Source organism: Gossypium raimondii, chromosome 11, assembly GCF_025698545.1.
Source record: "Gossypium raimondii isolate GPD5lz chromosome 11, ASM2569854v1, whole genome shotgun sequence".
Lineage (NCBI taxonomy): Eukaryota > Viridiplantae > Streptophyta > Magnoliopsida > Malvales > Malvaceae > Gossypium > Gossypium raimondii.
In genome coordinates this window covers 62,180,226-62,201,556 of record NC_068575.1, presented here as the reverse complement: position 1 = coordinate 62,201,556, position 21,331 = coordinate 62,180,226, and the positions used below count along the sequence as shown (strand labels likewise).

Below are 21,331 nucleotides of genomic sequence, written 5' to 3'. Positions count from 1 at the left end.
TTTTATTTGATTCAATTTTCACAAAATATTAACAACATTATCGAATTAGGACCATTTACGTTGATATATTGCATACACAAATAATTATATTAATCCGATACGAAAATAAATGTATGTATTTATTTCTTTAAATATGTACAATGAATCAAAATCAAAACCCCGTGTGTTGATTTGATGGCCAATGTGTTTATTGTCTTAGGTGTGGTTTGGGTTTGAGTCGCACTAGCCGCATTGCTGTTAGGGCTTTGCCTCCTCTTGTATTTCACAAAAAAAAAAAAAAATTCATGTATATATCCATAAATCACAAATCAAAGTTAATATTTCAAATTACACATTGAACTAAAACTCATATATAAAATTAATATTTATTCTTTTATTAATAACCTAATCTCGATCCTCACTAATCTTTTATATAAACCTTTTAAAAAAAATTAAAGAAATTTAAAATTTATATTTTAGATTGAATTAAATTTGAACAATTATAGATGATGGAAACTTGTAGTACATATTTTGCCTAACTTACACGGCTCTACAATGCACGAAAGAATGGAAGTGATGAAACTAATTGATTTAAAGTGAAAATTTAGGAAAAGAAATTGGTTATGGGAATTGAATTCCAGTGGGCAGAACAGAGGTTTGAGTTACGTGGTAGTCATTATAATTATATATATCAACGAGGCTGTAATCGAATAAGGTTGAATTTAGATGTAATAAAGTTGAATTTATTAAAATGTTGAAAATTAATATTCAATTTAAGTTTGAATTTGATTTCAGATATTTATTCATATTTTAGCTTCAACTGACTTTATATATTCTATTTATACGAAATAAATTATTCAAATTATTAAGAAAATAATTATTTGGCATATGTCTATTTCAGACATTTATATGCATACAAGTAACATACATTACTTTAAATAAATTGCAAATAAATGGTTAAACACATGACATAAGTCATTTTAGCCCCTATAATTCAATGTTTTATTTTTAAAATTTTAAAATTTAAGTTTAATTGTTAAAAATATTAAATTATTTTATTAAAGTTAAGCTTAATATAATTTTAACTTTTAGATGCATTGTTATTGAGTGAGTTTACCTTTTTATTTTAAAATGTCGAACTAATAAATTTAACGAGAAAATTTTAACAATATTAAAATTTTAATTTAATTTTAAAATATAAAATAGAAAAATTAAAATTTTAAAAGTATTTTGAGAAAAATGAATTATGTCATATTTTAACTTTTTTTAAGGATATTTTATCCTTTTACTTTTTACGAATTATGACAAAAAAAATTTCCCTTACTTTTTTGAATTTCGGACCGAATAGATTCGGTGGTTCCCAGACAAAGTTATTGGTTAATCAGCTAGTCAGTTGATGCATGCCACGTCAGAATGCTTTTAGATCAAACGGTGTGAAGAGGACGAAAAAGTGGAACCTTTTAGCCATACGAGCATGATATCACCGTTGATCAGAAAAAATGCAAATTACGCCATATTGTAGTTTCCGTCTACGTAAAATAATTTATGCCAATAGCTCTGTATGCTTTAATTAGGTTTTAGTTTAAATTTTGCGAATAAAAAAATAATATTAAAATTTAAAAGAGTTTGTTCTTTTTAAAAGTTTAATATAATTCAAATTCAGATTTAATATACAAAGATTTTTGTATATATATTAGATTTAAAAGCAAATTGATTCTTCGGTTAAAAATTTCATTTAATCCTATTGTTAAAAACTAATGTTTGTTTGTCAACATGCAATATACATGACACATCACGTGTCACCATCTTATTATTTCATCAACCACACTAATTTTTAATAGTATAAATTGATAAAGTTTTAAGCAGAAAGGACCAATTTGCTATTTGATCTAACATATAATAATTAATTTATTCATTTTTTAATAGAAAACAAAATGAAATGCAGCTCCTAATACTAAAACTTGCAAGATACTTTTCCATGTATTCTCTTCAAGCGTATGCTATTTTTCATAAAAATTTAATTATATTTTCCGATAACATGCACTAAAAAAATCACTTTTCAATTGAATCATAGTTCTATTGACATAGTATTGTTGTCAATATAGAAATATGTGTGTTCGAATGTGTTAAATCGCATTATCTTTTTATTTATGAATTAAAGAGGTACTATGACTAACTCTAAACATTGTATAAAAAACAGATATATTTTAAAATTATTTAAGAATAAATAAACAAAACAACATCCAATTGGGTTATATTTAGAAAGCTTTAAATCTTGCTTTATTTTATTTAATTAATTTTTACTGTAACGCCACCTGATCAAGGATTTGCTCATAATTATAGTTACTATATATAAATTGTTGCACATTAAACCATTCTCTATATGTAAGTTTCTCTTTGGCAAAGAAAACACAGGTGTACCTCACTAGTTTTCACTTATGGAGTTCTCGAGAAAATCCCTTGTAATCTATCTCCATGCCATTTGCACATCCCTTCTATTTCAGTTTTTCTTTTCTTTTCTATTCTTGTTGTTTCTCGAAAAAATCCCATGTCGTATTTCTTTTCTTTTTTTTTTTATCGATGAAAATGGGAGTAAAAAATGTGACGAGAAGCTAAGCTTGATTGTTTCTTTTTTTAGGTGATCAAGACGTTGATCTCAGCAATATTTCTATTGGGATTATCGAGTTGGAGTGTAGCGGAGTTTCGAGTCGCCGGACATGCGACGACGAGTACGACGATCGAGTTTCCGGCGTTAAACTGTCGGAAACACAGTGCGGTTCTGACGGAATTTGGTGGTGTTGGTGACGGCAAAACATCCAACACGGAGGCGTTTAAAGCTGCGATAGCAAATCTCAGCCAGCTCGCGGCAGATGGTGGTGGTGCACAACTTGTTGTCCCGCCGGGGAAATGGTTAACTGGGAGTTTTAATCTCACCAGTCATTTTACTCTTTTTATCCATAAAGATGCTGTTATTCTTGGAACTCAGGTACTACTATATTTTTACACTTCAATTCCATATCGATGATAGAAAAAATAAAACCACATTACTGTTGATTTTCGGTGGATAAATAGATGTAAATCTTATTAATTATTAAAAATTATGAATAAATTTTTATTTAATAAATATATTCATAAAAATTTCAAGAAATAAATGAGTTTTTGGTTGGTAATAGAAAAATTGATTTTGGTTGATGAATAGATATAAATCTTGTTATTTATAAAAAAATTATGGATACTTTTATTTAATAAATATATTTATAAAAAATTAACGTAAGAAATAAATAAGTTTTAGTTGAAACCGATGACAGAAAAAATAAAGACGGTTGATTTTCAGTCGCTGAATAGATATAAATCTTATTAATTATAAAAACGATTATAGAACAAATATATTTTAGAAAATTAACGTAAAAATATAATTTTTTAACAATCTCATTAAAGGAGGATAATGCACTTTAACACACTCAAACCTACGTTTTCATATATTGACAATAACGTTCATGCTAATAGAATTAAAACTTAATCAACAAAAAATAAATAAATTTTAGTTAAAATAATAAAATTACACTGTAATATTTTAAATTTAAATTTTATTATATAAAATTTTCTCAACAAAATTACTTGATATTTAATAAAATAATGAATTTTACAATTAAATCATACACTCATTCAATTCTTTAAATAATAAATATATATATATATATATATATATATATAAACATTTGTTTCAGTATAATTTAGATCACCAATAGCTGACATTTCACTCCCTAACTTTCCTTTTTATTGACTGAGTTTTCAACCCACTTTGAAAAGTTTGGATGTTTCAGGTACTAGAATATCTACCTTTTGAATGTAAGACCAATTTGTTTAGGTTCATGCATGTGGTATTTTTATGTTCAAATCAAATTCACATGTTTATTTATTATCAATTGATTTTATAATATCAAAATCATGTTTTATTATGTGTTGTTTGGAATATTAATAATTTTCAATTTGTTTTATAGTTATAAAAGTATTATGGAAGTTTATGTTATGAATAGGATAGCATTTTATCTATTTAAGAGTAAATTGATATTTTGTTAAAAATTCTATCTAATTTTACTGTTAAAAATGACTTATATATGTCAAGATAAGATACATGTGACACGCCATGTAACTATTTAGTTATTTCATCAACTATACTAATTTTTAACTGTAAAATGAATTAAATTTTTAACAGTAAGAACCAATTTACTATTTAATATAACATAAAAAACTGATTTACTTTTTTTAGTAAAAAAAAAGGAAAATAAATTGATTTGACCAACAAAAACCTAGACCAAGCTTTTATTCCAAAAAAATATAAGCCATTGTTACCTAACATTGTAAACAATAGTGTGGAGTGGGAGAACTAACTTTTTTGACCAACTATCGAATACATTAGAACCAGAATGTACCATTAATATTGTTGGAGGTTAATGTTAAACTAAATCTTTGGAAAAAAACAAACAGGATGAATCAGAGTGGCCTCATCTTCCTGTTCTGCCATCTTACGGGAGGGGAAGAGACGCCCCTAATGGAAGGTTCAGCAGTCTTATTTTTGGCACCAACCTCACAGATGTCGTCATTACAGGTAAATTCAACACTAATACCTATCAAATACAATCTTATAACAATTAAATGCAAGGGTAAATTTATGGTGTTTATGAGCCGGACCTAACGTATTTATTGAACATATGTGGTGGTTTGTAACTTAAGGTAACAACGGTACCATCGATGGCCAAGGAGCTTACTGGTGGAAAAAGTTCAAAGAGGAGAAATTAAATGTAACCAGGCCTTACTTGATCGAGATAATGTATTCTAGTCAGGTGCAAATTTCGAATCTCACATTGGTTAACTCTCCATCATGGAACGTTCATCCCATATACAGCAGGTTAATCCGGTTTATCGACAATTTTAAATTTTAATTGACCATTTTTTGACTCGAAATCGTAATTGCAGTGATATAATTATCCAACACTTGACCATTCTTGCACCAGTTGATTCTCCTAATACAGATGGAATAGATCCAGGTTTGCTTGCTTTCATAGTTTGAAGTTTTTTTTAACTCATTTAATTACTAATTTATTAATTTATTACCTTTTTATTTTCCAGATTCATGCACAAACACTAAAATTGAGGACAGTTTTGTAGTCTCGGGGGATGACTGCATAGCAGTCAAAAGTGGTTGGGATCAATATGGAATCAAGTTCAACATGCCAACCAAGAACTTAGTGATTAGAAGATTCACCTGCATATCTCCTGACAGTGCCACCATTGCTCTCGGGAGCGAGATGTCAGGTGGGATCGAAGATGTAAGAGCCGAAGACATCACGGCAATCAACACTCAATCTGGTGTGAGGATTAAAACAGCTGTGGGAAGAGGAGCTTATGTGAAAGACATTTATGTTAGGAGGATCACATTGAATACAATGAAGTATGTGTTCTGGATGACTGGCTCTTATGGCTCACATCCAGACCCCGGTTTTGACCCAAAAGCATTACCGGTAATCAAAGGGATCAATTACAGAGACGTTGTGGCTGATAATGTTACATATTCAGCAAGACTGGATGGGATCGAAAACGATCCTTTTACGGATATTTGCATTTCTAATGTCAATATCAAACTAACTTCAAAGCCAAAGGAGTTGCAATGGAACTGCACTCATATTCAGGGAGTTACTAACCAAGTGACACCGGAACCATGCAACTTGTTGCCTGAGAAGGAGATTGATTGCCCCTTCCCTGAGGACAGGCTGCCTATCGACAATGTCAAGTTGAAGACTTGTTCGATCAGCGGCAACTTCTGATGTTAAATTATACTACTGCTTATAATGAACCACAGTACCACACCTACTTTAGCATCTGAGAGAAAATAAAAAGAGAGATGTTTTGTCAACTTATGTCATCTATGTTTAGCACCTGATTAATGTTACATTTTATATAAGTTTTTTATATATAATATAATGCCCTTTATATCCTACCATCTTTACTACACATTCATCTATTCATGTTAATAATGGTAGAGAATGCAGAAACCCAATGTAATGACACCCGATAGTACAAACAAATTTTAAAAGATTCAGTAAAGACTAGGAATCAGGTATCTAAATTAAAAATCTCCAATGGAAAATTTTCATTCCTGAATTCGTATACAAATTAATAAAGCCTTATATGCAGCATACAGACCTTCGTGGGTACATAAGGATATAGCTTTTCATGGCACGCAAAGCTGCTCAATGTCTTTATTGTCGATTTGTCTCCTTACTGGATGTAGCTTGATCTCATAAAGCTTTGGCCAGAGTTTTCCAGTAACTAGAAGGAAACCAAAAAAAAAGAACTCAATATATTTTGGTCATTTTATCCACGCCAATGTTACTCGGAATCGGTGTAAATTTCAAATGCAGGTATGTACAGGAAATGGGTATACTCAATTTTTTTAATTATTTTTTGATATATTTGAAATATTATACCCTGTACTCATGTCTGACACTATAAAAATAGGGAAGTAAATGATGATTCTGAAAGCCAAATCGATCTTAGAACTTACCAAAAATGCGATTTTTGTTGCTATCCCAAGCAATGCCATTTAAAACATCAATTCCCTGAAACATAGTGAAATTTTGGCATTCATGAGTTAGGCTGGCCACTCGGCGTAAACATTGATGAATTGATGCAAGTATTTAGCAATGAGATTAAGATAAGTAAAAGCAACCTAAAGAGTATCTATCATCATGCAATTTCTAATTAAGTTCTTACGTTATATCCAGCTGCTATGAGTCCTTGTCTGTAAAACAAAACGAACAGCACGATGGATTTAATTGTTAAATCATCAACAAACTTCAAGTATACCTTAAATGGAGACATTGATCAGGATTTCCAAATAAGCATAAAAAAATAAACCTTAAAGTCGGGAGAAGAATCCATCCAAGCATTCTACCATCCTTAGGTGAGATTCTAGCAATGCAGTCAGTCTACACAGAAAGAAAGTAGACTTCAGGAAGTAATTTTATGAATCATCATAAAATTAAATAAATTTTATACCGAGGAAATAGGACATATGATAAAACAAATTGGTTCTCATGAAGACAACTTTGAGATAAGACACGTCTAGAACAACAAGTTGATACGTTGCACCACATGCAAGTGCAAGGGAAAAGGATTTAAAGTTCATACATATATAATATATATTTGGATGGAAGGATCATTAGGAAATAGCTTTCTGTGCAAGACATTAATATAATAACCTTTGTCAGAAGACTTTGTTTAGAATGTAAAGAACTGCAAGCCAGTCAAATAGTTGCCTTCTTATTTTCTTTATGCTATGCTGTCATCAAAGAACAGAACATTGCATTCATTCCATAAAGTGGACAAGTTGTTATAAAGCCAGTTTCGAGTTTTAAGCAATGAATCACAATAACCATGCCACAAGAACCACAAAAATAAAATTCTAGAGGTACAAAGGCATACCTGCCAAACATTTGCCCATATTTCACCATTTATATATTCCAATTCATTCAGATAGCGTACTTCACGGCCATTAAATTGGATGACTTGCTTTCTTGTGGCTGTAAGATGTTGTAAAAGAGAGTATAATTAGAAAAAGGATGGTGAAAACGGAGGATATATTTAGTACTAGTAAACGACACTCAATTACACAGTGAAATGCACCATGAATAAAGTTGGGAGCAATAACAAAGTTGAAACCCCTAAATGAAGGGGGAACATATAATCATCAGAACGTTTGTGCAAGGGCAACCTTTTAATGTTTGAGGATCTATCTGATACAGTGTCGAAGTCCCATCACTTCCATATAAGATTTTGCCATCAGTTGCTAGGCCCCAACCATCTTCCATCTGATGTGTAAATCGATCTAACTGCAGTGAATATGACAAAGTAAAACCATCATGGACACACACAAATCCATACAACAAGCATTGAATACACTTCAATTGAAAAGAAGTAAAACGTGATTTGACAATTAGATGTTTAAGAAAGCAGTAAGATTTTGTAGTGAGATATAAACATGATGATAATTTTAGTCAGTGCGGGTGGATGGGGAAGCCAGTGAGCCAGATTAAGCTCATGACAGCATGAATCAAATAGGTTAAGAACTCTGCAATATCAGTATAGCATTGAGCTGACTAGCTTCCCAGCAATGAAATTGTACAGAAATAGAATAATGGAAATTTATCAAAAGTTTATATTAAACTCAACCATGCATGCTCAGAATGCTCAATAAATGAATATACAAAATGGTAATGCAAATTAAACAGCCAAATGGTATAATAATGTAGAGACTGGAAGCACAAACTTTCTGCAAATTTTTTGTGTCATATATGAAACCAATTTTCGTCAACCAAGTTACTTGGAACAGCCTACAAAAGAACATAAGAACTATTACATTAGTCTTAATAGCACGCAAAAGGTCATGCCATGTAAAATTCACAAATACAGAACCTTATTAACAGAAGCCATCCAAATGACAAAGCAGAAAACCGAAGTAGATGAAGAGCATAAACATCAATTGAAAGCATATAAATACAAAGCAATTTACCAAATATGAATAGAATTTCCACCGACTGAAAAATGATCTCTCTAAGTACTTTAAACTCAGAGGCAAATCTGAGGGGTGGCAGGCAGGCCCCACCCAAATGAAAAAATTTCATTTCAATCTCCTTATAAATAAAGAAATTATAAATTAATGTATGGTAAAATTGCACTTTGCCCCCCTATAAATGAAAATTTTCATGTTGGTCATTTCAAAAATGATGAGATCGTAAACGAATACATGATAAACTTATATTTTGATCTCTCGAAAATTTATTCCGACCCTCGCTAAAAATTTTTTTGGCTTTGTCCCCTGTTTAAACTTCAAAAAATCCAAAAAAGCAGCACATTTCAAAGGCCTTGATGGAAGTAGAAAGGGGAGAAACCATGGCAGGAAGAAGAGGAAGAAAAAGAAGAAAGGAGATCACTGTTTTAGAGAAACACAGGAGCCAAATTCTAACAGCTGAATTACTTCTAACTAACCTTTCACCGAGAAGGGTTAAACCCTCTCCAAAAAATGAATCAGGCATCTTGTGAAGAACCTCAACCTGTATGTATAGAAAACCATCAGTAAACAAACTTAGAATTCCAAAAAATAGTTTGCTTCAGTTTACAACCAAGGACCTATTAACTGATTTGTCACTTGGATTAAATCAAAAGCGATTTTAAGTTCTTAACCAACCTTAGTTAACAGAATATAGCACATATACTGATCCCATAGTAGCATACTGCATTCCTACTAGCTAACTTTCAAGTAAATTTAACTATGTTTTCATTAATTCATTAAGAAATCTCAATAAATCTTAGTGTTACGTGTAGACAAAATTGTACTTCTAAATAATACTAATATGTGTTGATCCTATCATACAAATGGATGACAACCAAGAACCAACAAGCTCGAATGGAAATCAAAAGACAGGAACTGTGTACCTTTCCCGTCTGAATAGCTACTCTGCGAACAGTTGACTGAAACCAAAGATAAATTAGGAGGTTAAGAAATGGTTACGTATCATTAAAATTCAACCCTAAACAGAACTGATAAAGACACAAGACAATGCAACCTAATTTTGGAACTGCAAATAGATCAACTCGACCTACAATGAGATAGCAAACAACTAACCTGCTTGTAAAGTCCAGTTGACTCATACAAGGATTCATTTCCAGCATAAACAAGGCCCTGAAAGAAGCAAAAAAAACCAAACAATTTCAATTCAAAAATATAGGCAAAAGCGAATTAAGGAAAACAGTGACACCGGAAAAAAAAACCCTTAAAATTTCATCTACCCATTGCTTTAGGGATTTACCTGAGTGAAAGCACGGGGATCGTGGGGGAATTCATTGACTAATTCAAATCCGTAAATCTTAACGGAGTAATGATCCGACGATATCTTATACGACGTGTTTGACGAAACTCCCAAAACAACAATTACACAAACAGGCAACAAAATCGAAATTAAAATGAAGAATCTTTTGAGATGAAAATGCTTCGGAGATGCCATCGGGGAGGAGGCGGGCTTGGAGCTTGACCGCTTGCTGTTAGGCTTCTTCTTAGACGATTTGGACGCCATGAAAGCTCATTGGCGCGAGCCTTTGAAATCCGAATATCGCGGGTTTTGGAATTTGATAAATAGGGTGGCGGAGGAATTTCTTGTAGGCGGCATACGACGGAGGCTACACCTTAGCTATGGGGGGAACATGGTTAAAGTTGCGCATTGTGGTCCGCAGAATTGGCTGTTTGGTCAACAAAGGTTCGTTGACTAAGATCCTTTTGTGGATGAACAGTTATGTCCTGCCAACAACCAGGTGTTGCCAATCTTCGCCCGTAGCATATCCCGTTTCCTTTTCAATTTTTCCTCTTTTCACTTTTTCTTGGGTTAAATCCTTATTTTAGGGTTTCACTTGCAACTATTCGCAAATTGGGCATAAACTTTTTGGGCCCATCTCATAACTTTAATGGAGATATTGTTGTTAGAGTATTTAAACTCAATTTTATTCTCGAATTTTGTCTCTCTACTTTAAAAAGAATTCAAATAGATGTACAGAATTTGACAAAAACACTTAATCCACTAAGAAACATTTTTAACATTTTTTTATCTTAACGGGGTTTAAACCCGTGCTCTTCAATGACATTAGTGAATAAAAATACTATCACTTCATTAGTACTTCCGTTGAGGGTCCAAAATCGGTCAAATAATTAATCCCCTCAACAATAATGTAACCCAAAATCATAAAGTAAAAATTTAAGAAAACACTACCACTTCGCTGGTACCTCCATTGAGGATGTGAGATCGGCCAGAAAGTCGATCCCCTCAACAAAAACCTAATCCAAATTCATAAAGTAAAAAAATTAGAAAAACAAAAATAAAAATCCAAAAATATCGAATTTTCCTGCTGTATATAGTGGATTCCATTATAATTTAGGTTAATATATTATTTGATATTTAATTTTGGCTTCAATATTTAATTTGGTATTTTAGTTTCTTTTTTGTCCCAGTTTGGTACATGAGTTTAGCTTCGATGCTCACTTTGGTACTTAAAATTTTAATTTGATACTTGAGGTTTTTTTTGTTCCAATTTGGTACCTTTTTTTTTTCTTTATCCCAATTAAGTACCTTTTTTTTTTTACTAAAGCATACATGTCAAACATTCATTAGGCCACGTGATGTAATTTAGTCTAGGTATTAAGTTGAATCTTGAAGGCAAACTCAAGTACTAAATTGGGAAAAAAAAATCTTTAGTTACCAATTTTATCCTTTGAGGCAAACTTAGATACTAAATGTTATGGTAAAAGTATCACAGAGGCTCTTGTGATATGAGTCAAATTACATTTTACCTTTTTACTGAAAATTTGTACATTACATCAAAAATCAAATTAGCCCTTTCTATTAAAGATTTCATCCATTTTTACTGTTAAAACTAAACGTGATTGATGGAATAAGTAGACGTTACCTCATGTTGATGTACATGGAGCAGTTTTTAACAATAAAAATGGATAAAATTTTAACAAGAGAACCAATTTGCTCTTTTATCTAAAATACAATGACTAATTTGCACATTATTCCAGTAGAGAGAGTAAAATGTAATCTGACTCCTAGTACAATAGCTTTTATGCTACTTTTACTCAAATATTACATTAACCCTTATAAAATTTTTAGGGTAAACTATACCTAAGGTAATTAAACTATTGGTAACTTTACATTTTTATCACTCAACTTCAAAAAGTTACAAAATGGTCACTGAACTATTTGAAAGTTATTTTTTTAAGTCTGGCTAATGAGATCTAAGCGACGATTCGATGATCAATATCATAAATCAATACCCATCAACGAGTAGAAGAACATACCTTAGATCTAAGTCAATTTGACGATCAATGTCGAAAATCAAAAAAGAAGGTTGTTTGAATTTTGATTATTAAATTCATGACATTCAAAATTATTTCATAAAAGAAAAAAACTTAACCATAAAAGAGACGGGGAAGGAGAGCTTTCAATTGATGCAGGCAGTGTGAATAAAAAATGCCATATATCAATGATTTTAACAGCCCAATGACTTAAATGACAACTTTCGAATAGATCAATGACCATTTTGTCACTTTTCGAAGTTGAGTGGCCAAAATGTAAACTTACTAATAGTTTAGTGACATTGGTATAATTTTCCCTAATTTTTAGTACCGTACCTCCCTCCAAATGGGCTGCCTGCCTGCCAATTTCGGCCTCGTACTGATACTGTTAGTCTCCATAATCATGTGACGCATAAAACAAAAAGGTCCTTGCACGCAAGTTCTCACTCGCCCTGTACTCTATACTCTCTTCTAGGCACTAGCTATATATAAATTTTTAAAAAAAACACCAATTTTTTTTTATTTCCAAATTTGTTATCAATTTCTTCATGTTTTCTTTGCTTCCAAACAGCACACATTCCACGTACGAACATAATTTTCTCGCCAACTTTCTCCAGGAAACAAAAATTCTCATGCAAAAATGCAGTTTGTCCTCTCTTGACTCAAATTTTCGTATCTGTTTTTGTTTTCATCGTATAGGATTAGAAATTATACAAACTTGTAAGTGTGTATAACACTATAACTGCGTTCTTTTGGTATATTATTTCAAAATTTTGACATAGGATTATTGAACCGTACACTTTTTTTCTTTTAGAGATGAAGATGAGATCGGAAAATGAAGATCAATGTTTAGTGCTACGATCAAAATCGGAGGATACAACTCGTGATTTTCACAAGTAATTTTTAATCTCGATCTCTCAGCTCTTGTTTAATGTCTATATACAGTAATGATTTGTCTGACTCTTTTTTTTTGCACTTTTTTTAGTTATATACGATTTGAAAATGTTAGTAGCAATACGGTTAAGAACGTTGTTTGGTTGCCGAGAAAAACGTAAGGAGAAAAAGAAAATGAGTGAATGAGTGATGTTTATGAACTCCATGCAACTACTTCCCTGTTTTACTTGATGGCAAGGTTTTAGAGGATTTCGTTTTTAAATTCCAATGGTGCAAACAGAGGACCGTAAAGTCTATAAGCAGTAATGATTTGTCTGACTTTTTTTCGTTATATACGTTTAGAAAATGTTAGTAGCAATACGGTGAAGAACGTTGTTTGGTTGCGAGAAAAACGTAAGGAGAAAAAGAAATGGAGTGAATGAGTGATATGTTTATGAACTCCATGCAACTATTTCCCTATTTTACTTGATGGAAAAGTTTCAAGAGGATTTCGTTTTTAAATTCCAATGGTGCAAACAGCGGACCGTAGTAGTGCAAAAAACCAACGATTTTATTACTATTCAGCAAACAAGTAAAGCATGGATACTCGGTACTTATAATTTATTTCTTTTTCACTTTTTCTTTTTGGCGCAGAAAATCAAAACGTTCATATTCTAGAGAATTTCTCTTTTCCTTTGCTAAACTTGATACATGTAAAAAGTTACCTACTGGATTTGACAGTTCAACACTAAGGTAATATATCACATTTTATCTTTTGCATTTTGTTGCATCAATGTTCTCAAGATAATTTTTGTGTTTTTGTGTTTTTTAACAGAGAACTTAATGATCAATCAACTAGTGTGTTGCACTCGTATCATGATTCAGGTTAGAAGTTTCTCCTTGTTTTCCCCCACTCGTACTTCAATTTAAAGATGATTAGCAATTCCTAGTCCTATGGTAAAAATGGTATTGATTGATTGTGTGAGCCATTTTAAAAATCAAGTTAGAGATGGCAGTAGTGGGTTGAGTCATTATGATATGAGCTGTTTTATGTTGTTTCAACCCCATTATTACTGTGCCTGTTTATCATTGTTCTTATATAGACTTCGACATACATTACAGTATGTGATTTCAATTGAGCATGACAGAGACATCATAACGATCATTTAATTTTGTTTAATTGAGTAAAAAAGCTATCTAATTACAATTTTTTAAAATTAGTGATGAAAATTTGTCTTCAGTTCCTTTTAAAAACCAGAGTTTGAGGTACTCATATAGTTGAAGCTGCTCTTCAATTTCTTGCTTGTTGAACCATATGTGTTACTGTATAGATGCTAGCAGATTTCAAAGCAGTCTATCTCATTGTTCAAGGCGAAATCCTGAGCAAGGAATTTTGGGAAGTGGTGCAAGAGTTCATAGAGATATAGCAGAGACTATTATTCCAGTAGTTCAAGGCAGTGGCTTCCACCTACTCAACAGGAGTATTGAACCTTATCGGCCTCCACATCTATGCAAGGTACATGCAGATAATACTATCTGATTCATCTAGTGCTAGTATCAAGGATTTTCAATTGATTCTCTTTGTGTCTTTAATCTCTGTCTGTGGTACTTGTATTCTATCAGCAAACATTATATTTAGTTTCATATCACATTTTGTGCTTATTTCAGGCAAAATATTATTCAGAAAGAGAAAGTAAGGACCATTACAATGATGAAACCTTTGGTTCCCCTGATAATCTGAGTCAAGACAGAGCAGAGGAGGAAAAAATAAGAAGAGGTAGAATCCAGTTTTCTGGTGGTTTATGTTGTTATTGCTTATGAATTTCAAGGTTTCAACCAGGTAAAGCTTAAAGATATGTAACTTTCCCTGTGTTCGTTGAACAACCTTGTATGCTTAGATTCATTTGAATTGATGAGGAAGGAACAAGAAATGGTTACTCAAGAAAAGCAAAAGTTCATCTGTGATGATCATACAGAGAATTTGAAACCATATATTGCTATAGCATTGGAGGATTCTGAAGGTGATTTTGAGTCCAAGGGATCTGAGGTATTTCAAATTTCTATTTTTAAGAAATTCCTATCTGTGGTTAATGATTGTTGATTAGGTATAACCTCTGATAACATTTTTTTATTGTTTGACCAGTCTCGTGATGTTAAAGAAGGTCAATCTGAGAACCCTTTGGTCTGTTCCTCTGACTTAACTCATCTGCTTGCTGAAGGAGGTATACTAAAAAAAGAAAGAAACACAACAAAAATATTATTCATGTTCCTTCAGCTCTTCAAAACTTTCTTAAAAGTGGGATTTTAGATTATGGGTGAATGTCCCTTAGAGGTCCCTATATTATAGGGACTTGATCAAATTATTTCCTCTACTATTGAATGGATCAATTTAGTCACTATACTATTGAAAAGAATCAGATAAGGCCAAACTTGAATAGATTTAGTATTTACTATTTAACAAAGACAATATTTTTAAAGCTTTTATGATTCTGTAAATGAAATTTTTGTTTGAAATTGAACTGCAATTGAAAAAAATTAATTTTCAAGATAATTTTTCATAGTAAATGTTGTATTACAATTTAGATTTTTTTTAATAGTATAAGAACTAAATTGATCCATTTAATAATAATGGACTAATTTGATCCAATCCCTATAATACAAGGACCTCCTAGGTACTTTAACCATAAATTATGTTTCATATCCTTGCTTCCTTAATCAATTGGCTTTTTTTTGGGGGGGGGGGTGGTGGAAATTCTCTAGAGAAAATGACTGCTGTTGATCAAAAGGCCATTGAGCATGACTCAACAAAATCTTCTTTTGGAGCAAATGGATCTGGTCACAATCTAATGAAATCTGTTCCCATTCCTGTCACAAAGCGAACCTCTACGGAATTGTACGGACCTTGTAATCCAGGAGTTATTTCTTGTGAAAGCTTGGAAGAACCAATTCTGTCAGAGATCAATGGACATTGTTCAACTCAGAGATCAAATTGTTCCTGTTACGATGAAGAATCTCAGAACATACTTTCATTGTTACGGAAAGAAGCAGGCTTGACAGACCTGGTAGAATCCTCAAAGCTAAATAATACATGGTCCTTGGATAAATCCTATGTTTCTGAAACTGAAATTGACAACTACCAGCTAAACAAATTTAAGAAGAATCTTCATGGACCTATCTCTAGATCAACAAGCACCAAAAAAGACTTGACAAGCAGGTTCAAATGGGATGATTCAGTGAAGTCTCGGCCAATTGGAAATGTCGAAAGCATCGAATTCTCGAGCTTTCTTGTGCAAACTAGTGCAAGTAAAAGAAGCAGTGATCTTCAAGATGCGCTAGAATCAAAGAACAGTTCTCTGTGCAGTTATGATGAGCTTGAGATTTGTTTGCCAGATGAAGATAGCTTGATAACCGTAGATGACTACATACTTCCACAAGAGTCCTTGTTTGTGGCAGCCGATGAGAACAGATTCGATCTAACCGGTTTCGAAAGTTCTGCTTTCGTTCACCGTTCTCATGATCTTACAAGCTCGGAAACTTATTTTAACAATCCGTACATGCAACAATCTAACCCACAACTCCGCCATTCTCAGCTGAAATCAACGAAGGAACGAGTAAGTTGTTCCGAGTACGAAACAAGCCGAAGGAGTTCCATAATCAAGCCTAGAGATTTAAAAAGCTATGCCTACAATCTACAAGCTCTTCAGCACTTCCATACAAATGTGCATCACACACCCTCCCAATATTTTCGAGCTGCTGCAACAGGATTTGATCATTGTATGGGCTATCATCTCCCTTGCCAACAAATGTATGGGCTGCCAATAGCTGCATTTCCTCAACACACTTCAGATCAAATGGCTTGTTATGAACACGACCAAGACGCAACTTTTAATTCGTCCCTGAATTTTAATCGACAATTTTATAACTCTCTTCAAAATGCCAGTTCCAGGTAAGGCTTCAGCTTCATAACTTTTCTAATGAGTTGCAGATTTTGTATAGTCTCTAACCGCACTTTGACTAATTGATGAGTTTATCAATGGAAATACTAATCAGGGTAAACTTTTACAGGCCTTCCGAGATTGTAATCGAGAGCGAAGCCGATGGATCTTCGTACTTCGGCTGGCCAACTGTGGAATCAGTTTGGAAAACAAATTGAAAACAGGCCTTTGGCAGAGGTATTCAGCTACAAATTTTCAGCTTTTTGCTCAACTTTGCAATTGTTTAGCCAGATTCATCTTTTGTTCAATCTTCTCAAAAACCGCTAGGTAGGTTTAAATACAGATCGATAAAAACGGATATAGCATTTGATATTTGGCTTTTGTAAACAAGGATGAAAAGGAAGTTATATTACTAAAAACTTGCGAAAAAACCCCTACATTTACTCGTAAATAATCGAATTTAGGCTAATATATGTGTGAGTGTCAAATGTCGTAACTATTCTAAGCTAAGCTTATGATGTGTTGGTTAAAATGTCACAAGTTTTTATACTTTATTAGATTTAAAATTTATTTTTAAATTTAAAAATTTTCAAAAATTTTCAAATTCAAATTAAACTGTTAATATTATTAATTTTTGTTGTTAAATTTGTTATTGTGATATTTTAAAATTAAAAGAATACTTGTGAGTCATGTAACTAAAATGACTTTATAATAAATTTAAATTAAAAATAATAATTTTTAATAGTGTTAAGAGTTAGAACTCAATTTTGAAATCTAAAAAGTAAAATAATTAAATTCCTAAAAAAAACATAGGGACTAAATTCTAAATTTACAAAAGCACAAGGACTTTGGCATATTTAACCATTTGAAATATCTTGTCCTCCGTACGTATACGCATCTAACACAAAGTTCTCCGACAAAAAATGTCGGGAGCAACATAGGAAAAAAACCGACACTGAAATTTGTATTTACCTCCATAGTAGCAGCATAGAGAATACTGTGTTTATATAAGAAAATAGGCATAATATCACAATAAAAATATGCAACCAAAACTTGAATACACAAGGCAAGAAGCCAAGAACCTAGCATGTACAAGATAGATACCAACTTCAAAACAAAGATAAGGGTAGCACTGTACACTCTTTTCAACTTTACTACTTTCGTTCTGACCAGCAGTGTATATATACTGATGGAATATCGTGGTTCCGAACTCATTTGATGTTAGCCCTTTTTTCCTGGAATGAAATAGAGTACGTACAAATTATACAAGAATAAAAGAGACTATGCGCAAGCTGGAATTAGAAAAGAATCTCATTACCTACAATATTAAGTGATTCGTTTAGATTGGCTGTTATCAACAGCTTTACAGGCACCACTGTTAATATTATTTGTCTCGGTGTCAATCTCGTAGGAAGAAAGCAACCTTCTCTGCATCACAAAACAATATCTTATAAATATACAAAATAAATACATGGATGATTAGATCCGATTTATGTTGCAATTCGAACAAAATCTGCGAACATAAATTTTCTCAGCATTCATCCACCAACAAAAATCTACTTTTAGCAATAGCAGTTGAATCGCATCACATATACCGGGAAGGAAGAAGTAAACATTAGAAAGAGCTAACAGAAACTCACATGATCCTCAAAATCGGGACTTGTCAGATTGATGGAGAGGTTTCTCATCAGCAACAAAACCTAAATAGGAGAAGAAAAAATATATAAGTAATCACGTACAAGGCAAGATAAACAAGTTCCTATAAATTGTCATTGTAAAATGTGCGTACTGTTTCAACATCTATCGGATCCATCTTCTTAAGTTTCTGCATATGACCCTTAGTGTTTGGATCGAAGACACTGCCAATAAAACTGTATACTTGAGCAAAATCGGGCAATACTGCACCAAGCAAGAAACTGGTTTAAAGGAAGTGAGGATATTAGCTAGCAGAAAAGATTATAAATTTCGAGCAGATTTAAGATAAAACCTCTCAATGCATGACCATGATTTCCCTGATCAGTTGTATCCCCAACTTCTGTCCCCTTTCGGGTACTTTCAGTGCTACTACATGAGTTATTGGCCATCCCAGGACCTACAAAAATAATATACAACAAATATTCAAAATCTTAAAACTTTTAAGGGAATAAAGCTATATATCATAGATGATTTCAATGTTAGAAACCTTTTTTATCTTGTGCAAAACTGATGGTTTGTGCGTTGTTTGTTTGGGGAGAAGCAGCAGCTCTAGTAACAGGGTCCGCGAGCATCAACGAGGGATCGGATCTAAGAACATATCCAGTGTCGAGTAAAGCAGCAGGTGACTGCAAAGGCTCAGATACTTGTGGTTGCCCAAGAACTGCTAAATGTGAAACAGAGTGACAAGGTTATTAACTCAAGTCTGTTCCGTGATTTTACAATCATACTTGAGATCAAATATCCTCACCATTTTTGGAGGCTTTCTGAGGATATGGATGAGCGGCTTTTCTTTTAGGTCGAGGCGGAGGTAAATGTTCACTTGTTCCACTCTTTTGAACCTTTAAAAAGTATTTCTGGGCATGGCTACGAATCTACGAAAAAAACAGAAGGCACACTTCAATTCGAATCATTAAAAGCAAGCTCAAATATAGACAGAACAGAGGCTTTTACGTCATCATGATTTCTAGGCTCTTTCCTTTCAAAATACAGAGCCAGAATTTGCTAAGGAAAAAATATAGGTACATTTTAGTTTTACCTGAATAACAGTCTTAGACCCGACATATGCTTCAATCTTTTTCCAGTCACGGTCAAATCTGAATAGAACCAAAGAAATGTAAACAACAAAAAACAGTGAGACCAGGAAAACCATTTTGGCAAACATAATCACACACGCACACACATATAGAGGAAGAACATAACATTGAGTTGCCGCTATTTAAAATCTTTCAATGTCTTCAAATATACAAACAGTGTTCAGGGTCTTCTCATATACATACACACACACATACATATAGAGACCGTAACATCAAGTCGTTGCCGCTGTTTAAAATCTTTCAATGTCTTCAAATATATGAACAGTGTTCAGAGTCTTCTCTCTCTCGCACACACGCACATACATCCATCCATACAGACATACATACATATAGAGAGAGACCGTAACATCGAGTCGTCGCCGCTATTTAAAATCTCTCAATATATTCAAATATACAAACAGTGTTTAGATATGAAGTCTACAGCTAACTGAATATAAGAAGGAAATACACAAATTTAACATAAGCAATCTAGAAGTTTCAGTTAGTTACTAGTGAAATATGAATTACGATCTTAAACATCAAACTCAATTCAAAAACCTTGAAACTGAGTTGCCAAAAAAATAAAAGACATAATTCCTAAAAAAGTCATTAAAAACCCTAATTAGAAATGGAAGCAAAGCAAATTCGTAGAATATAGAGATAAAAAAAAAACGCTTGTTACAGTTGAAGAGCTTCGAGGAACTTGTCGTGTTCAGGTTCAGTCCAGCTCTCTCTAGACTTGCTTATAGTGTAGGGCTTTCGGATTTTCTTATTCGGATCCTCGGAAGATGAAACCGTGGACGCCGCCGTTTCCGCCGTGGAAAGCGGTCCCAGGCCAGGTAACGCCATTACAGTCGGATCCGGGTAAAATCACGGAACCGGGTTCAGACTCCTTTTTTATACGATGTAAGATTTTTTGGGAGATATTATTTTCGGGGGTAAGCTTTTAAAGAACCAAGAAAATAGCGTTCCGAGGGGCGGTTGAGTTTGTACATAAAGGGCTCGCAATTTGGATTGGCTGTTGCGTGGTTTTCATTTGAGATTTAGAAATAGCGAATAAGAATCTGCCACGTCTACAAAATGTTTGGTCGAAGTCAAATTTATTTTAAAACTATTTTTTATTTGTTCTTAAATAAAATACATTTAAATGGCTTAATTTTTTTTTTTCTAAACGTTCCGACATCAAATCAAAATAATTGAATACGAAAATAGTTAGTGAATACAATTAATTTTACATTTACATTCCCTTGTTAAACAAGCAAATTTTACAATATTTTAAGATTCAAATAGGTTATTCTTCTTCTTAGAAGTTAAATTGATTGTTGTTAATTATTAATTTGTTTAATTTATTTATATACGTAAAGAAATTTATTAGCCGTCAGCATTCGGTTAAATTAAGTAAAAATTTTAATTTAATCAAGTTGGTTAGTCTTATTTTATCATTCTAACTTGGTTTTAATTTTTTTAAATTTAGTCAAGTCAAATGAAATTGAGTAGAGTTGAATCAAGTAAAATTATCTGAGTTAAATTAAAAATTAAAATTTCAAATTAAAATCTTGTTACAAAGATAACTAATTTCATGTTAAAGCACATTAATCTTTATATATTTATATTTTTTAAATATGATGACGAATAAATTTATTACAAACATTTCAATTTAAACTTAGTTCCAATTGTGTAAATGTTAAAATATGTCCAGAGTTTGTTTTTTAGTTTTCTAAATTTTATAATTTTATTTTGACTTTTAATACTGAACTCATAGCTTCATTCCTATCACAAGTTTTTATATCCAAAACATCTAATCGTAAATTTATAATACCACAAATAAAGTATAATGATAAATTTAGCTCACAATGTTTATATTTTTATCA

General features: G+C 32.3%; 4 protein-coding genes across 11 annotated transcripts; 2 read left to right on the top strand and 2 right to left on the bottom strand.

Moving 5' to 3' along the window:
• Window positions 1-2,366: 2,366 nt before the first annotated feature.
• On the top strand, window positions 2,367-5,977 carry LOC105801806 (probable polygalacturonase). The gene is made up of 6 exons (XM_012633101.2): window positions 2,367-2,441; window positions 2,618-2,965; window positions 4,468-4,588; window positions 4,714-4,888; window positions 4,957-5,027; window positions 5,110-5,977. Exons 1-6 carry the CDS (start codon window positions 2,418-2,420, stop codon window positions 5,802-5,804), a joined length of 1,434 nt encoding a protein of 477 aa, XP_012488555.1. The 5' UTR covers window positions 2,367-2,417; the 3' UTR covers window positions 5,805-5,977.
• On the bottom strand, window positions 5,384-10,411 carry LOC105801807 (glutaminyl-peptide cyclotransferase). Of its 2 annotated transcripts, XM_012633102.2 has the most exons (12): window positions 9,849-10,408; window positions 9,665-9,721; window positions 9,475-9,510; window positions 9,028-9,092; window positions 8,309-8,372; window positions 7,754-7,871; window positions 7,465-7,562; window positions 6,898-6,968; window positions 6,754-6,781; window positions 6,545-6,599; window positions 6,184-6,309; window positions 5,384-5,859 (listed from the first exon to the last, which is right to left on the bottom strand). In XM_012633102.2, the coding sequence occupies exons 1-11, from the start codon at window positions 10,110-10,112 to the stop codon at window positions 6,212-6,214; spliced, it is 954 nt and encodes a 317-aa protein (XP_012488556.1). In that variant the 5' UTR covers window positions 10,113-10,408; the 3' UTR covers window positions 5,384-5,859; window positions 6,184-6,211. The 2 variants fall into 2 exon arrangements, 1 of the variants encoding a protein (XP_012488556.1); XR_001136063.2 differs by lacking the exons at window positions 5,384-5,859; window positions 6,184-6,309 and adding an exon at window positions 7,242-7,321 and having other exon boundaries at window positions 6,563-6,599; window positions 9,849-10,411.
• A 2,016-nt stretch (window positions 10,412-12,427) lies between these two features.
• LOC105801808 (uncharacterized) lies at window positions 12,428-17,731 on the top strand. Its single transcript, XM_012633104.2, has 10 exons — window positions 12,428-12,604; window positions 12,699-12,780; window positions 13,412-13,510; window positions 13,593-13,642; window positions 14,089-14,273; window positions 14,426-14,534; window positions 14,656-14,804; window positions 14,901-14,979; window positions 15,518-16,703; window positions 16,823-17,731. Exons 2-10 carry the CDS (start codon window positions 12,701-12,703, stop codon window positions 16,908-16,910), a joined length of 2,025 nt encoding a protein of 674 aa, XP_012488558.1. The 5' UTR covers window positions 12,428-12,604; window positions 12,699-12,700; the 3' UTR covers window positions 16,911-17,731.
• LOC105801809 (protein REVEILLE 6) lies at window positions 17,633-20,428 on the bottom strand. Of its 7 annotated transcripts, none has more exons than XR_001136064.2 (9): window positions 20,143-20,428; window positions 19,424-19,481; window positions 19,136-19,259; window positions 18,875-19,051; window positions 18,680-18,784; window positions 18,482-18,591; window positions 18,333-18,392; window positions 18,015-18,115; window positions 17,633-17,927 (listed from the first exon to the last, which is right to left on the bottom strand). XR_001136064.2 is itself a non-coding variant. In XM_012633105.2 (9 exons), the coding sequence occupies exons 1-8, from the start codon at window positions 20,307-20,309 to the stop codon at window positions 18,019-18,021; spliced, it is 903 nt and encodes a 300-aa protein (XP_012488559.1). In that variant the 5' UTR covers window positions 20,310-20,427; the 3' UTR covers window positions 17,633-17,927; window positions 18,015-18,018. The 7 variants fall into 7 exon arrangements, 4 of the variants coding, with proteins under 4 accessions (XP_012488559.1, XP_012488562.1, XP_052480470.1 ...); XM_012633105.2 differs by having other exon boundaries at window positions 18,015-18,120; window positions 20,143-20,427; XR_001136066.2 differs by lacking the exon at window positions 17,633-17,927 and having other exon boundaries at window positions 18,014-18,120; window positions 18,482-18,608.
• Window positions 20,429-21,331: the final 903 nt, after the last annotated feature.

Coding starts and splice junctions, on each gene's coding strand:
- LOC105801806 (XM_012633101.2), top strand. CDS start 2,418: ATGGAGTTCTCGAGAAAATCCCTT. Junction 4,589..4,713: donor CACAGATGTCGTCATTACAG/GTAAATTCAACA, acceptor TTGTAACTTAAG/GTAACAACGGTACCATCGAT. Junction 5,028..5,109: donor TACAGATGGAATAGATCCAG/GTTTGCTTGCTT, acceptor TTTATTTTCCAG/ATTCATGCACAAACACTAAA.
- LOC105801807 (XM_012633102.2), bottom strand. CDS start 10,112: ATGGCGTCCAAATCGTCTAAGAAGAAGCCTAACAGCAAGCGGTCAAGC. Junction 9,093..9,474: donor TAGCTATTCAGACGGGAAAG/GTACACAGTTCC, acceptor CTATACATACAG/GTTGAGGTTCTTCACAAGAT. Junction 7,872..8,308: donor ACACAAAAAATTTGCAGAAA/GTTTGTGCTTCC, acceptor TATTCACTGCAG/TTAGATCGATTTACACATCA.
- LOC105801808 (XM_012633104.2), top strand. CDS start 12,701: ATGAAGATGAGATCGGAAAATGAAGATCAATGTTTAGTGCTACGATCA. Junction 13,643..14,088: donor GCACTCGTATCATGATTCAG/GTTAGAAGTTTC, acceptor GTTACTGTATAG/ATGCTAGCAGATTTCAAAGC. Junction 16,704..16,822: donor CTTCAAAATGCCAGTTCCAG/GTAAGGCTTCAG, acceptor AAACTTTTACAG/GCCTTCCGAGATTGTAATCG.
- LOC105801809 (XM_012633105.2), bottom strand. CDS start 20,309: ATGGCGTTACCTGGCCTGGGACCGCTTTCCACGGCGGAAACGGCGGCG. Junction 19,260..19,423: donor GGTCTAAGACTGTTATTCAG/GTAAAACTAAAA, acceptor TTTTTTTCGTAG/ATTCGTAGCCATGCCCAGAA. Junction 18,592..18,679: donor TCATGGTCATGCATTGAGAG/GTTTTATCTTAA, acceptor TGCTTGGTGCAG/TATTGCCCGATTTTGCTCAA.